Source organism: Mixophyes fleayi, chromosome 8 (genome assembly GCF_038048845.1).
Source record: "Mixophyes fleayi isolate aMixFle1 chromosome 8, aMixFle1.hap1, whole genome shotgun sequence".
Taxonomy (NCBI): domain Eukaryota; kingdom Metazoa; phylum Chordata; class Amphibia; order Anura; family Limnodynastidae; genus Mixophyes; species Mixophyes fleayi.
The window spans coordinates 41,604,526-41,622,486 of NC_134409.1; the positions used below are offsets into that span (position 1 = coordinate 41,604,526).

The window sequence follows — 17,961 nt, forward strand, 5'->3', positions numbered from 1 at the left end:
CTGTGTTCTGACACCTTTCTATCATAGTCAACATTATTTTTTCCTGCAATTTGTGCTACAGGAGCTCTTCTGTGCGATTGGACGAGACGGGCTAGGGATTGCTCCCCATGCGCATCAGTGCCTGTGAACCTGTCGCTGGTTCACCTATTGTCCTTCCATGAACCACTTTTGGTAGGTAGTAAACACTGCCTACTGGGAACACCCCATTATTAAAATGTCTTTAGTCTCTCTCGGACTGTGTGTGTGTAAATTAGGGGATTTAGATTGTAATCTCCAATGGGGCAGGGACTGATGTGAATGAGTTCTCTGTACAGCGCTGTGGAATTAGTGGCACTATATAAATAGATGATGACTTTGGATTTTATTAATTGTACAGTTTATATAAGAACTATACACATTTTATTTGTGTTCTCTATTCTATTCTTTATTTGCTCTCTGGTTCTCTTTGTGTTTCTCTCTATATATATTTATATATACACTAGCGTGCAAAAGTCTTTGGCCAAAGCTTATTTGTTTACTTATATTGCTCTATCTTAATGAATATCAACTTTAATTGCTCCCTAAAATCATTATCATGATTAAAATCAAGACTTTAGGAGTTTGTACGTTCTCCCCATGTTTGCGTGGGTTTCCTCCCACACTCCAATAACATACTAGTAGTGTGTGTGCGTCTGTGTGTGTTAGGGAATTTAGACTGTAAGCTTCAATGTGGCAAGGACTGATGTCAGTTTTCTGAACAGCGCTGTGCAATGAGTGCGCTATATAAATAACTGCTGCTGCTGATGATGTACCATATTATTTGTAAACACAAGCGTATTTCATGTTCATCGCAGTCCCTAAAGTGTATTGATATGCAGAAGTACGTAATTTTGAGGTGGTTATTAATAAATCTGGTATGTATGTGGATTAATTTTATTCAATAATATATTTAATATAAAACATATTTTTATTAATTGAATATTTTATATCTTACTTTGTTTTACATTTAATTTCCTTTTTACAGTGTTAAAATCAATAATAACTTTTTTAAAATTAAGAAAAGACGCGAATATTCACTTGAATTGTGTGGCACATTCAAACTCTTTCTGAAGAAGGCTATACTCATCGACAAATTGCTAGAAATTTAAAACAATCCAGTGTAAAGCTAGGTATACACTACAGAATTTTCCACAAACTTTTTATGCCGATCGATTTTACATGCGATCGATGGTCCGATCGCTCGGTCCATGGACTGCATACACACTAGCCTTGTTTAGGACGATAAAGGGAAGAGCGGATGTCCCTTTAGCGACTTTTTACAGCCATGTTGTCGTGAGCAATGATTGTAATTTCGTACTCACTGTTGTGGATTGGTCGGAAGTTTATACACCCTACACAGCGGAAACGAGATTGGAACGAAAATATTAAACGGTACGACCAACCAAAGAGGCGACAATCATCCATTTGGGCAGACTTTTGACCATCGTGTCACTGCACACACTGACCCGACTTTTGAACGAGCGGTCGTATGTTGGCTGATTTAGCCTATTATTGGATGAAAACTGTGTAGTGTGTACCTAGCTTAACTCATAAATTAGCTTGATACAAAGAAACAGGTACAAACGTGACTAAAAAACATTCTAATCGTCCCACGTGTACATCAAAAAGGGAAGATAAATACATTATCGTAATGAGTAAGTGAAACTGAAGACTCCCAGCAACCGCAATCAATGAAGAACTCAATGAAATTAACCAAACTCCAGTATCAGTTGATTCAGTTAAAAGAGGTCTGCGTAATGTAGGCCTAAATGGTCGCTCAGCTTGCAGAAAACCATTGTTGAGGTCTGCAAATAAAGTAAAACGCCTTAGATGGGACAAAGAACACTAGGATGGGACAATGCATCAGTGGAAAAAAGTATTTTGGACTGAAAAGTCCAAATTTTCACTATTTGGAATCAGAAGACATCAGTATGTTTGTCCAATGGTCGGAGAACGTGTGTTAGAAAATTGTATAAATCATAGTGTTAAACATGGTGGAGGTCATGACATGATTTGAGGTTGTTTTGGTGGAGGAAAGGTTGGAGGTTTAGTTCAAATAACGTCAACGATGGATAAGAAATGATACCACAGTATTTTAGTACATCACAATGTACGAAGTGGAACTCAAAATATTGAAAAAGGGTTCATCACAGTACAAGATAATGACCCTAAGTACACATCTAAACTGTGTATCAATTATTTGAAAAGTAAAGAAAAGCAGAAAGTTCTACAAATTATGACATGGCCTCCTCAGTCACCTGATCTCAATCCCATTGAGAAGCTCTGGAATTAATTAGACAGAAAAGCTTGTGTAATGGCTTCAACAAATAATAAAAACCAATTGGAAAGTGTAAATGAGGCCTAGAAAGGCATAACTTACCAAACGTTAGCAAATTTGTTGTCTCCAATGCCCAAAAAAACAACATTTTGGGGGGTGGCAATGAAGTTCATCTTCCCTTGCTCCCGTTCTGTTTTTCTGATCATACGTGTTGGGACTGTTTCAACTGCACTGCACTTGCTCTGAGAAGATGGTGGGTACAAGCAGAGGCAGCCTTCCATCATAGTAACATGCACAGTGGCAATGAGGCCTCCGAAGCTCTGCGCCCAACAATGGAAGTAGTTCTGCCATTGTCTCCAATAAGATTGTCAAATTGAGAACATGCCCATCTCACTTTTTGTGTCCATTAATTTCCACCCCACAAGGTTATAGTGCTAACTGACAGTCTCAATAGCAAGAGGATTGGGGCTGTGGTATGACACTGCAGTGTGGGAGATCTGCATTGTCTATGTTTGTTACTAGCCACTGCTATATGAGAAGACTAGAGCCATTAGTTGCACTTAGCACCTGCTGGAACTAACCATAGCGTTAAAGACAATTCATTTTAGGGCAAAATTGACCCTAAACTAGTAGGGATTTATTTAAATTTTATTTAAACTTTGCACAATTTAAGTAATATAAGCTAAGGCATAGGCCAAGTTTATACTCTCATCTGTGAGTGTTACATAAACTACATTTTATATTTACTATAAAGAGAAGTTATTTTATTTTACACTATTATGTTTATGGATTTTTTTGTTACAGTCTTTGTCTAACTTCTTTCATATTGGGCTCCAAGGAGGTGATGTATTCCCATGATAACATATAAATACGTAGAGTCAGCTGCTGATCCTAAAGGTAAGGAATCCCGATTCTAATTTTATCTAAATGATAACCCCAATCCATACTTTCCAACTTTGGCAAGATGGCCTCTGGGGAGATGTGGGGAGAGGTTTGTGTGTGGGGGCAGATCTAGGCGATTTGTATCATTTGGCCCCACCCCGAAACACTGAGGGCCAAGATGACACGTGAATCATGTCCTAAGCACCACCCCTACCACTTAACTAATGAAGTGGCCAGGAATTGAGGTTGCCCAGTTCTCCCGGGAGTCTCCCATACATTCTGGAAGTGTAGGCAACTATGCCCTAATCTAAGTGCGGTTCTTAGCTCCAACTTTCATCTACTGCCCCCACACTTACACCAACCTTTTCTCCATAGCATTTCCTCATCTGATGAGCATTCAAAGAGGTAACAGCGCTAATCTGGAAAAACAAGGAAGGTGTTAAGGAATCCACCATCTTGCTTTGGTTCCCAAACACATCTAGAACTACCTTCTCTGGACCACACCTACTATGCATATATCTATATCCTGCACAGGGCTCCTCCCACAGACATAGTTTTAACAAAATCAGAACACTACTCAGTTGGGTCTTTTTCCAGCTGGACTATCCACCTCATACATCCTCCTTATCATCCCATCACCCAAATCACATCGGCACAATAAGGGAGTTTGACTGTGCATATATTAATGGAGTTTAATAGCTTGTGTTATTTACAATAATGGAATTTGAGAGCGAACACGGAGGTTGATGTGATGTATGGATTATTGGCAGTAGTGTTATTATATAGACAATATGGTGATGGATACAAGTGATAATTGTTACATACAACACTTATGTCGTACTGAACATATGGTTTATGTTGTGAGAGCACATGGAGGCTGTGAGAGATGAGACAGTGTGTTTATAGAAGCAGCATATAGGACAGCGGGTTTTTGTACAGTAATAAAGATGACAGTTGTGATCATTTGTGATCTGTGCGAAATAGGGTTTGCATACTGTAGTAATATTATATCAAGCAAGATATATATGAATGCTGTTAACATTGGAATTGTAATGGAGTCTGGGATATATACACAATTAAGGTACATATAAATATATAACGTGTAAAGAATAAAGGAAACCTTTTAATATATTGTACAATCTGTGTTACACTATTTTATATTATGTGTAAGGTTGTTATTGAAGATTGCTATTAGCAAATATATATATAAATAGCATCTAAAAGGCTTTGGGTAATCAGTATCATTGTCCCTATGATGTGTTATGTATGTCTAAGTGTATAGCATTATCTATTCAAATATATAGCATAATCGGTAAGAGGTTGGAAGGAAATGATATTTGTTGTATGTATGATTGTAAGCCCCACATCTAGGATATCTGCTATAGTCTGACTGAACAGTATATAGTGATCCATACGCTTAACATATATAGTTCATTTAAAGCAGAAAAGGAATGGTGCATTCTGGGTAAACTGGAAACTGCATTTGGGAATGGAATCTCAGGACAAACAATATACCAATACAGTATTACTTCTCACATGAGAATATCAGAGATTTTAAATAAAATCCGTTATGTTAAAAAAAAAAGGGTTTCAACCTCTCTTCGATGTCCAGCAAGATATTGTTTGTGTATCACAGCATACCAGATTGTGTCTGCTTTATTATAACCACTATTTCATATTGCAGTCTGACTGCTATTAGAAAAAGAGTGGGAGGATGATTCTGGCATCACAGTATTGATTAGATATAAAATTCTGAGATGAATGAAAAATAGACCTGTACAACACAAAAGCAATGCATAGTGTGACTGCACCCTTCAACACAAGATAATATTTTCCCTGAAACAATCAATATGAAAACCACAAATCATCGGCAACAGTCTCAGTCAGAGTCTACAGTTCACAGGTATCTATACGGTTCTGGAGGAGCATGAAGAAAGCTGCTCACAGGAGATATATGCGGAGAGGTCTTGTGCTCAGTGATGGAAACAAACAAGAGAAAGCCAATGCCAAGCTCGAATATTTAAGCTGCTAGGGTGCAGTAACGACTATTCACTAAAGCAATATGACACATTTTGTTGAACTGACCTTGGCTTCTTTTTTTTTTGCATATTAACTTTATATGAACCTTTACAGTAGTTCTCAGCTCTGATCATGGAATTCATTCAAGTAGTAATATTACAATTGGTAGTGTAAATGAGTCTGAACTTGCCCTTTGGACCAGTTCCAGGACTGGTCAGCTGAACAGTAGTTATTATTACCCTCAGGAAACATGGTTATCTATCAGTGTTGTTTCCTCTCGGGGTAGTGCAGTGCATTCTCCAAGTACTTTCCACATTGCCAATCTCAGCTGTGTGCTTTAAAACCTAAAATAAAAAGTTAACTGTAGTGTGTAAATTGTGACATCTGGCTGTGGTCATGGAGTGACTACAAGCACAAAGTCTGGTGGATCTCACATTGGGCGCTGAGAACATTTTCCAGACCTACTGAAATAAAGGTTTCATTTTGCACCTTTCATTCACAAAGCAGTGTTTAAATAGTAAACTTTTAATGATGTGTGCCTGGATTGGGTCGTGAATGCAGCCAATACCCACACACTAAACATCACATTAGTTTAATAAATAACACACATATTTCTCAAACCATGAGAGTGATACAATGCATATATAGAGGAAGCACGCTAGCAATACATATTTAGGGCCTGATTCATTAAGGAAAGTAAGGCAAAAAAATAAATAAATGAGTAAATATTCTTCAGGGCAAAACCATGTTGCAATGCAAGGGGTGCAAATTAGTTTATTACTTTGCACACAAGATACATACTGTCTGTTTTTTCATGTAGCACACACATACTTGACAGCTTTATTTTTACACTGAAATTTAAAGTTGATCTAGAACATGCCCTATCCAAACTATAAATCTGCCATCACATTTTAAATTTAGCTCCCCCTCCAATGCAACATGCTTTTGCCAAGGTGCAAAATTACTCCTTTTTTTTGCTTTCATGTCTTTAATGAATCAGGGCCTTATCATCATCATCATCATTTATTTATATAGCGCCAACATATTCCGTAGCGCTTTACAATTGGGGACAAACGTAATAAACTAATAAACAAACTGGGTAAAACAGACAAAGAGGTGAGAAGGCCCTGCTCGCAAGCTTACAATCTATGGGACAATGGGAGATTGACACATGAGGTTAAGTATACATTTTGCATCTTGGCCCAGCCAGACTGCAAAGGTAGGGTGACTCATAAGCTAAATGATCCTGTCACACAACAATGTTATTCCGGGGGTAGTTGTCTTGTGTGAAATTGTGTAACAGGCTAAAGGTAGTGAGGTTAAGATGGTGGTTGAGGAATATTATAAGCTTGTCTGAATAGGTAGGTTTTCAGAGAACGCTTGAAAGTTTGTAGAACAGAGGAGAGTCTTATTGTGCGAGGGAGAGAGTTCCATAGAGTGGGTGCAGCCCGAAAAAAGTCCTGTAACCGGGAATGGGAGGATGTAATGAGGGTGGATGAGAGACGCAGATCTTTTGCAGAACGGAGTTGCCGAGTTGGGAGATATTTTGAGACAAGAGAGGAGATGTATGTTGGTGCAGCTTTGTTGATGGCCTTGTAGGTTAGTACTTAATCTCTATAAATGGAATTTTCTGAGCATATAAGTTAAATGATCAAAGTACAAATATAATATAAATGAGCACTTTGTGACACTGACTGGATCACTTATAAATAACTTATGGTATAAATTTATTTACAGGAAATAGCGCAGGGCGCTTATTTATATAATTGCAAATGTACTTATTTTTTTATATTGTGTATATTTTGGTAAAGGAAATATCTTTATTTCTGAGAGCAGGGGGAAGAAATTTGTTTTTTGTTTTAACTTTGTTAGAGGAAATGCATTCATTCTGAGGTATATACCTGATGCAATAAGTCTTTGTTGAGGAAGTCTTTATTTTGGTAGGGAAGTCACTAGTTTGTAGTTTTGTAACTTTCCTTTGGGCATGTGTATTCTGCAACTGTCCATGTTAATCTCCATGTTAATTAGTCCTTTTGATATGTGAGGGTCCAGCACATGAAGGCACATTAAGCTTTAATTAGACTTGCTTGTAGACTTTCTTTGTGTCTAAATTAAAATGCAGGAAATCACAGCAAGTTTTAAGATATCACAGATAAGTAAGTATTGTTAGCTTTGCATTGCATGTAAATCCATGTTTGGGTAAACACATTGCATTCTGACTCTAAAAATAGCTCAAACCTCAGGGGGCTGGCTGACCTTGTGAGGCTGTGTCTAAAAACTGTATAAAAAGCAGTTTTGTATTGAAAATTGTTCTTCTTGTTTCATCTGACCTGGCACCTGGTACCTTTAACCAGGATGAGCAAATAAACATAACTTGCTTCATAGACCTGCTTGGAAACTTCTCTATCCCTGTGACCTACAGATTAAACCCAACTCTAATCCATTCCCGGCGGTTTCTGCGGTTTAGATCCAGCTTTCCGGTACCACCGCTCTGCCCGCTACCCAGCAGCTCTGGCCAGTGTGATAGGCGAGAGGCAATTCATCCACAGCAACCCTTATTCATGGGAAGAGGTCAGGGGTACCAGCCCAAGTAGACCAGTAACAAGGTACACTAGCATCGTCCGTTACCCAGAAGCAACCCGATACTGGATGCTGGTAAGGAGTCCAGTGGTGGCAGCATTTTTAAGCCCCTCCTACTGCAGTTAAAGGGCGCATTTGGGATACCAAAAGGGAACAGTGGCAAAGCAAGCCCAGCCAGTTCCCAGCAACAACAGACAGGGTGGCATAGGCGGTCCATCTGTCACACTGACAATGTAATTTTATTCTTCCATCTTATTAGACCGAACTTAAGATCACAATGGAAGGGATGATATTTCTAGTATACCTGAACTAATCATTCATCTACACCTGGAAATGTGCAGACACCATGCTGTCAATATGTTTTCAATGATGCTTGGCAGCCTTAGAAAACTATAAAGTATTGAGCCACTACCCTTGCTATTGGACGAAGGAAACCTTGTGTGGATGCTGTGGAATAAAGCACATGTGCTATCAAATAAGCTTTTTAAAGGAATAAAATACATACATACATGTCCAAAATGTAAAAAGAAACACAAAAATGGATTAGTTTGTTCCAATTTCCAGGTAACATTCAATAAGTCAGCCCTCTGACCCTGGCTTTAATAATACAGTATGAGGGGAGTTACGTCAAGTTTAGAGTTGTATGCAAAAGTTTGGGCAACCCCGCTGAAATAGATTTTTAAAACTATTGTACTGGTATCATGTTCGGGCAGAAGTTGGTCATACCACATTTTTTTAATTTAAAACACAAAACACACGTTTTTAACATTTTAGAATGCAAGAGACCAGTGCCCCCCTATTTTTAATGTGCTTTTCCTGCTTTAATGGATTTGTGTAAACAAGCCCTCTGGATTTTGTACCAACTCAACAACCGCGGGCTCCTGAATCTTCAGTGCGAACGAAATGGAAACAAAGGGAATGGTTGAAGGCAAGATGAGATGTGGAAGATACAGAAGAATCTTATAGAACAGACTAACATGGTCAGCTTTATGACACAGAACCCACATATAATGTAATTGAACACAGTAGAGCATTCTTTACACAACAACATTCTGCATGCAAGAGGTGTCAAAAGTAGACCTGTTCTTTGAAAAAAAAAAATTCTTAACGGTCCACAGCACTTAGTTTCAAAAAGTTTCTGGCTTAAGTTTTACTTTGCATATTTCAGGGGTTGACTTTTTTTTTTTCTTACATTTTGGCCACAATCACAAAAGGAGACAGTTAGAGAAAATCAGGCCATACCCTTGCAGAAAAGAACACTTGCCAACAGTTAGCATGGGGTGTAGAAGAAGTTAAAGCTGAAGAAAGGATGGGTATTTTAGACAATAAGTCAATGTATACCTCAACATCAACCATGGAGTGCTTTGATGAACCAAGATTAAAGTTTTGGAAAGGTCTTCACAGTCCTCAAGCATTAAATGTTGAATATACGCAAGAAGACCTAATAATATTTCTGAGCGAGAAGGGAAAGTGGGGAAAATCATAAAGCAAATACACAAAGGGCTAGATTTACTAAGCTGTGGGTTTGAAAAAGTGGGGATGTTGCCTATAGCAACCAATCAGATTCTAGCTGTCATTTTTTGAAATATATTTTAAATATCTAGAATCTGATTGTTTGCTATAGGCAACATCTCTACTTTTCAAACCTACAGTTTAATAAATATGCCCATAGGGGCTGACAGGATGCACACTCTTAAATATGTCACTTTTCTATAATGCTGTCTATTGCAGACCATTCTACTCAACATAATAAACTTAACAGCAGTACATTTTTTAAATAAATTGTGCAGAAGGCAAAGATGTAGCATTTATCATTTAAAATATATTTTTATATATATATTTATTTTTTTTGTTAAGAGTTTGGTTTATAAACACTCTAGGACAAATTAATATCCTTTCTCCGGAATCCAGAGTGAAGGGGATATTAAGGTCACAGGCAGGATCTCACCTTGAGTACCGACTACCGTTCAGGAGGCCATATTTCCAAATAGAAATATCAGATCGGCTAACATGGTGCATGGGCTGCATATCAAAACGCATCAAGAAAGCGATGAGGCATTGACCATGTGCAGCTTATAGGAGAGAAGAGACAAAGGTAGTTTTATGTATCTGCATGTTTCTACCACAAGTATTAGAGATCAGGAAGACAGTTTTTGCAAAAAATTAAGAGGATTACTATAATAAGAGGACAAATATTGAAATTGGACGGTGGAAAACTGAAAAAGAAACATGCATTTTTGTTTCGAACATAAAGGATGATTGATCCATGGACAGTCTCCCAGGCGTTCTGGAGGTGACTCACAGTAAAAGAATGTAAGAGTACTTGAGGGAACTTTTAAGACTTTGAGCGGAAATGTATTAATATTTTCTTTCACTTCTCTAAAAAAAACCCCAAAAAAAACAAAAAACGACCCCACAAAACACAAAAACCGCAGACTGTTTGACAGAAAAGAACCCAAAGATTCATGCAAAGTAGTATAATGTAACTGATATAGAATTGCTGGAGTAGACCTGGTGCCGGAGTAGGCTTGTGATCACATGCATCCTGCTGGACAAGGTGTAGACCCATGAACATAGCGACGTCACACCGATGACAAGTGATCAGTCTACCTGTGCACGGAGAAGATCTCGAAGGCTAACTGAGCCGTTTTTCATAAGGAAGTTACTAACATTTAGCTATAGATGTAAACGTTCCCATAACTTCAAAAAGACGGAGAGGTGTCATAATGTATTTACATTTACTGCGCTATTGTGCCCTATTATCAGCCCCTTTCACCTGTAGAAAGGTTGGCTGCGGTGGCCAATGGAGTTAAGCTGGGTACACACTAGAGATTTCAACCAACTTTTTATGCCGAGCGATTTTACATGCGATCGATGTTCTGATCGCTCGGTCCATGGACTGCATACACACTAGCTTTGTTTAGGACGATAAAGGGAAGAGTGGACGTCCCTTTAGCGACTTTTTACAGCCATGTTGTCGTGAGCAATGACTAATTTCGTACTCACTGTTGTGGATCGGTCGGAAGTTTATACACACTACACAGCGGAAACGAGATTGGAACGAAAATATTAAACGGTACGACCAACCAAATGAGGCGACAATCATCCATTTGGGCAGATTTTCGACCATCGTGTCACTGCACACACTGACCCAACTTTTGAACGAGCGGCCCTATGTCGGCTGTTTGAGCCGATTATTGGACGAAAACAGTGTAGTGTGTACCCAGCTTTACTGGCAAAACATCTGCAGATGTGTGTATAGGTAAATATCCATCCAGATCACAACTGTATCTTAAATATCTTCGGCCCTGAAAAAACATACTTTACATATTTATGAAAATCATTAGCAGCTCTTTGAGCCAACTTTTATTTTAGGATTAGTGGTCTTTTTAGATGAAAAGCCTCGCAGGAACTATTCAGTATTGAAGAGTACTTCTAGAGTGGCAGCAGAGTAAGAATACTGAAGGACATCACATTCAGACACTGCGGGAGGATTACAGACGACAACTGCCTACCCAAACAAGCTGGGAGAGATTTTTCTTTTAGATTACTAAAGCTACGTTCTGTAATGCATGAAATATTCCTGCTAATGCTCATAGCAGATTACACTAGAAAAGTAAAATATGGAATGAAATTCTTAAGTGTGTTTCCAGTGCATTTCACTTAGATCACCGTCTAAATCTGTTTGTTTTTTACCTTTGTAGGCAGAAAAATCATTACAACTACTTTTCCTTTTATGTGCTGAGAATATTTACTTTGTTCCCATAGATGCTGACAAAATGAGGGCATGGTGTGCAGAACTCTATTTTGTCAACTATTTTTCCTCTACATACAGAGACAGCCATATTTATTATAGAACTACTAAAATCAAATTACATGGAAACCTTTTGATCAAAAACTAGGTTGAAGCAGTATATAACTCAATGATCATCCCATTATTGGAGCACGCAGGGTTATCGGGAAGGCTTGGACATAACATTTGGGAGTGAAGTTCATACCCTCTTGTCAGATAATAGGAATGTCACTGTCAAGTTCTTAGAGAAACATGAGCTATCCAGCCAGAGCAAGAGGGTGGAAAACAGACCTCATCACAAGGCAGGATTCTTTATATAAAAAATAAATAAATATATATATATATTTTTTTTTACCAGGGTTGTGAACTACCCCCACATCTCATCCCTTTTCCAACCTACCTCAGCTTTAGGCACCAATGGTTTGATCCAAAGCAGACAGCCTTACTGCTACCACACAGCCAATGTAACCCGAGCATTGCCTACCATATCTGTTTGGAATAGGCCTGGACAATCATTGGTTACAGGTTATTTTGACTATCTGTCTGCATATATCACACTGGAAACCCAACTGAAATGAATGGGCTATTGAAATGAATGGAAAATGCTGTGTGCCACTTGCATGCTGTATGCATTTGCAAATGCATGTGAACATGTTCAGCGCATATCAACTTGGGGAATTACAAATGCGAACTGCATATCAAAACGTATGTACACACAAAGTTTATATACTTTTCCACATGCAGTTCTTACTTCCCCCCCCCCCCCAAATGGAGGTTACTGGCCTTAAGGAGCTATGTGTTAGGTCCATGTGACGAGTTATACAAGTCTGCAGGGATGCCAGTGCTATAATTGTTACATCTACTTTTACCCTGCAGCTGTGTTTATCACATTAATAATAAATAATTACTATTGTACAACTACTACCTAAACAATTAACTTGTGGATACAAATGATAAAGTACAAATGCAACAGAAAGGATAAATTAGATTATATGAAAGGACCAACTTAAAAAGATAAATAGCAGTAGCAATTCACTTTCATATAAATAGACCTTGAAGTATAACCAATTTAAACCATTACTATTAATGGTAAATTCTTAACATTAATATGTTGTGTGTACCATTATATTAAAACAACTGTCAATAAATTACAATAAAAATTACAATATTTTGGTCCAATTACATAAAATGTGCATTATTTACAGCTTTTATTCTGTTTGTAAATGCTAATATTTAAAACACATTACAAAGCACTTTAGTAAAAAATATTCTACAGGTAAATCTACGGGACATAGGAAACCTTATTACCACAGATCATCAATTGTGTCTTTATGACTTAGTAGAAACTGTAACATACAGAAAATAAGCAAGAATGGATAGGATAACATGTGCATTTCGCTGTATGATGTCTTGATTTATAGTAAATCATTTAAAGGGGGAGCAGCACTTTTATAAAAGCAATTATATTGTAAGCCTTATTCCTAGAAGATTGAATCAGAAAGTATTACAGCAGAAATAGGTCATTAAATATCAAAATTGGTCTTAACTGCCATCTGAAAATATTAGTAATTTCCATTTCATATGACCATATAACGCTTCAGCTATGGAAGCAGCAGAGCGTTGGCAACTTTTACGTACCATGTGCCTTAGCAGTCGTTGACTCCGTTCTGTGATTTTACGTGGTCTTCTGCTTTTTGGCCGCGTTGCTGTTGTCCCTAAACACTTCTACTTTCTAATAATATCACTTACAGTTGACGGAAGATTCAGCAAGGATGAAATTTCACGAACCATCTCATTGCAAAGGTGGCATCCTATCACAGTACCACGCTTGAAGCCACAGAAGCTCTTCAGAACGACCCATTTTGTATCACAAATGTTTGCAAATAGAGACTGCATGGCTAGGTGCTTGATTTTATACACCTCAATTCAACAATTAACAGGTGTGGCCAAATACTTTTATCCATATAGCGCATGACCTAAAATCATACTTGTCTACTCTCGCGTAATTTCTGGGGCATTCTCAAAACCTCAGAAGAGTTGGCATCTTCCTGGATTTTTGTGGAGGCAGGGCTTAATAACGCTATTCCCATCAAGACCCCTTCGAGATACACAATGCCACAAATTTTGGCATTCATAGCGTCTACCATCGCCGCCTCCTGCCCCCGCCACCTGAGGTGGAGGGAAGGTTTTAAAAGTGGGTAAGTATGCTGGCCACTGTAGAGGAATATATTATTTATCATTTCCTTATAATTACTATTCTCCAAAGCGAAATACACTTTCCACAGTTGTTTAAACAGTTCTATAACGCCTCATTTATTACAATCAAATGTATTCTAAAACCAATCCATACTGTTAAGTATTGTGTTAACAATGGTTTTTCTTTAGATTTTAGGGGGAAACTATAGGGTGGGCTGGTGACACCTGTGATTTTGGTCACTTTTGGGAATCCAAATCGGTTAGTCCGCAACCAGTTAACAAATTCTCAGAAAAATATATTGCAAGACAGATTGCGAAACATTTCATCTGTAATACTTTCCCATCAACGGGATCTAACCAACTTATACTTTTTTCAGGAACCAAAGCCATTAAATGCATTTACTCATATAATAATAATAAAAAAAAGTGTACTACTCTTTCAAGTCAATGGTTAGGGGGCTAAAAAGTAGCAAAAGGAAACAAAATATATAGCGCTGTCTTTTTTTTTTTTCGAATTGTTACAAGAGAGCCAAAATGATTCTAATTAAGCACCAGTGTGAAAATGGACAAGTTACACAGCAGCATGTTCAATACAAATCTTGAATGTGTTTAAATATTCACAGGTACAGGATCGATAACAAGCAATTCAAATTAAACACAAAATAAACAAGCTTGAGAGAAAACATTTGACGGAACAAAGTTTATATAAAAAAAAAAAAAGAAAAAAAAAAAAGAAGTTAATAGTTTGGTTCTGTCTGTACAGTGTATATTGCGAACTCTCCAGTGTCCATTTTGCTAGAGTTAAATCCTCACATATTGTATTTATCAGTATGATCGTGTGGCAGTACTTGGAGATCACCTCAAGGTCTCATTTTCTTAGTGCCGAACATTTGATATGGCTCATTTGATGACAACCTTAGCAAGTTACCAATGAACCGTCTCAAGGGTATAATTACCAACAGAGTCTGTGGGCCTGAAATTAAAGTCTTATGAACAAAGGTGTAGTCCATTAAACTAACAGCACACGCTGCATCCTTAGTTTGACTTTGGGTAAATTTTTTCATAGAAAAAGTTCTGTGTCAGAATGTACAGTTCGCCATCTTTTTCTCGTACCGCGTGCGCCCTGACAAACTGGAACTGTTCGAGAGCAAACTCGTAAAACTCGTTCTCCATTTTCCATATGTCTGACTGCTGAAGTTTGGCAGTCGTCTCCTTGGAAGGTGCTTTCTTCTCAGTTGTTTTTCTTAGGTGGGACTTTTTTCCTTTATTTTTTTAAAAAAAGCAGAATAATAGGAAGTTAGAGAAATAAAGCACTGAAAACAGCAATCTTAAATGACAGTCATTTGTAATACTCAAAAATCTATTTGTTTCCAGATTTCAGGCACTAACTCTTGGGTAAGGGCCCTAAAGGTTCGCTGTGGTGCAGAGAACTACAACGTTGTTGCCACAATGGAAAATGGCAACATTCACCTTGGCTTCCAGCCAAGTTCTAGTCTGTTGAATAGGGAGTTGGATTACTATCTTTTTAAAACGGAAGTGATTAATTTTCAATACAAAATGTATGTGGAGATCTCTTTTAAAAAGGACATGGCCAAAAACCTCACAGTTGATAAAGATATACCCTTGCTCCAGAAAGTGTTAAATCCCCCCTTTACATTGTTAACTTTATTTTCTGACCATCAGCTGGAGTAAACAAGCAAAAATTATGAAAAGATAGTTTTCCCTAATTTTCTGATGGTCAATTTTCTTTACCTATATATTCATAGAGGTCCCCAAAGTAGCATAATAAAATGTATTATTCTAGTACTCCCAGGCACATCAAATATGTACGTTAATTCATGGGGCTAGATTTACTAAGCTGCGGGTTTGAAAAAGTGGGGATGTTGCCTATAGCAACCAATCAGATTCTAGCTGTCATTTATTTAGTACCTTCTACAAAATGATAGCTAGAATCTGATTGGTTGCTATAGGCAACATCCCCCCTTTTTCAAACCAGCAGCTTAGTAAATCTGGCCCATGGTCTTCAAGAGAGCACACGTAACTTCAACTAATTTTCACCTTTTTTTTTTACCATTCTTTTTAACCAGGGGAGGCTTTAGGAGTTGATAGACAAAAAGTTTCCATGGCGCTGGTTAAAATGTAACTGCTATTGCAGTCACAAATAGATCCCGCTTGCACTAGGTCTAACAATAATGCCTTGAATGGGGGTAACCGATTCAGACATCTCATGTAAGCTACCATTGTCTGGATAACAGGAGGCCATCCCAACGGTGATCTGGATATACAAACTGTGTTCATGTTAAAATTAGCAGTTACATTTGGACAGGATTTGGACTCTTGCTCCTAAAAAGGCAAAGTGGGCAGAGTTTCAAGTCAACTCAAAATAACAACATTTTTATAGAATTCTCTGAAAACAATGAACTAAGACAAGAAAATGGAAGCAATAAATTACATTATAAATGACTTTGCAGCTGCTAAACAGCTTCTTAAACATTTCACCTCGAAATTAACTTACACAAAAAGCTTTTCACATAACAAAATTACTTTGAAGTGCACATAAACCAATTATCTGAACAGATTTGACTACATAACTAAACATATGGTACATTTTACTGTGTGTTACAGCTATATAGTTTCATATATTGACCCTTCTTACATTCTACATGAGTTTAGACATATTCTGGGCAGCTATGAATATTCATGAGTATTAATTAAATGCTAACAGGCAGAAGCATGCACACAGGTCTCGAGAATCATCCAGTGACATCACCAAGTGGACAACTTTCAGTACATCGGCTCTGAACAAATTTCATGAACTCAGTGTCGCTGGAAGTTCTATCCAAGCCCATTTAAATAATGCCTAAGGCACTTATGATATAGGGAAGCTGAAGCACAGTTTTATCGCTGAGTTTTCATAATACTGGCATGTGTGGTGCAAACTGTACAATGCAATGAGACTTTTACTCAGGCTCTATTTTGATGATACTATTGTTAACTCTGCGTTTACGACGAAACCGAATTTAAAAAGTGGGGACATCTCTGTGATCTTTTAGTGGGGCAGAGGCTGGATGGCTAAATTTGCAGGATAGACTCATAATTGGTTAGATGCACTCTCCAGCGCATTTTACAGTAGGTTCTTAATCTACTGGAAAGCAGGTATATGTAGCTCTGTGTACACCAGGCTCCAACCACCGTATCACATACCAAACGGCAGAGGACAGAATGCTGGATATGACATACTATATCGTCAGTTGTAGACAGCTGGCTGTGCTCAGTCTTCTGAGCATCCAAAATCTGCAGCAAAAGGTCTTTTGATAGATATACTCTGTATCATGTATCTAACTAATGTTTATATTTAGGATAAGAGTTATTAATTTAGGTCTTATGACCTAAACAATATATTATGTAATAAGCAGACTTTTTTTTTATAGCCTTGGAACAAAAATTAAAAAACTGCATTGTCAATCGTTTTTCCCCCATTCATAGAATTGTATTTCAATTCTAAAATAAGCGACTCTCTAAAAATGATTCTGGTCTCAAATACTGGCACCTAGGCTTGCCAGCAGCTGACACTTTAAAAATAGGAATGCTGAATTTAAAAAGAAAAAAAAGAAAAAAATAGGATCATTTATTACTATGGCTTCTGTTACAGAGAGGTTTTCATTATATATTGCCAAAATCAAAAACTCTTGTGTGACTGGGGCCTAGAGGCTGCAGTGACTCATTTTAAACAGCCAGCACAGCTAGTATTAATTATCAGCTGCTTGGCTGAAAGTCTGTAATTATATACTGTTGTTAATACTATGTGGTCCTACAGATTTGTTTAGGAGTAGTGGCCAATCAAAATCTGTATTCTCTTCACTGTTTCACTGGAGGGATAGAAATAAAGAAAACGGTTTTGGTTCCACTGCTGCCTTTGGAATCCCTTACAAAAATATGGTATTGTACCAGGCTTTTCATAAGGGATTGCCAATTCCAATATTTCTGCTGCAGCTTTGTCTCCCATTTATTCACTGCTCCTAATTGGACAATTTTTTTTTATTTTTTAAATAAGCAGTCAGACGGGTTAGCAAAGGTAAATGGTGCTAAAGCATCTCCTATTAATGTAGGAAACAAAGACCACTTGTTTTCAGACCAGTTCCTAAGGCTACCAATAATGATTTGTAGTTTCCACCTATGGGATCAAAATAAACCC

At 37.7% G+C, this 17,961-nt stretch overlaps 1 protein-coding gene across 1 annotated transcript in view; it reads right to left on the reverse strand.

Annotated features, from left to right (window-relative positions):
* Positions 1–12,761: 12,761 nt before the first annotated feature.
* HS2ST1 (heparan sulfate 2-O-sulfotransferase 1) overlaps positions 12,762–17,961 on the reverse strand; it is a 105,430-nt gene continuing 100,230 nt past the window's right edge. Inside the window, exon 7 of the mRNA XM_075182425.1 lies at positions 12,762–15,028. Coding sequence (XP_075038526.1) covers positions 14,802–15,028 — 227 coding nt within the window. The 3' untranslated portion in view covers positions 12,762–14,801. The remainder of the gene's footprint in view (positions 15,029–17,961) is intronic.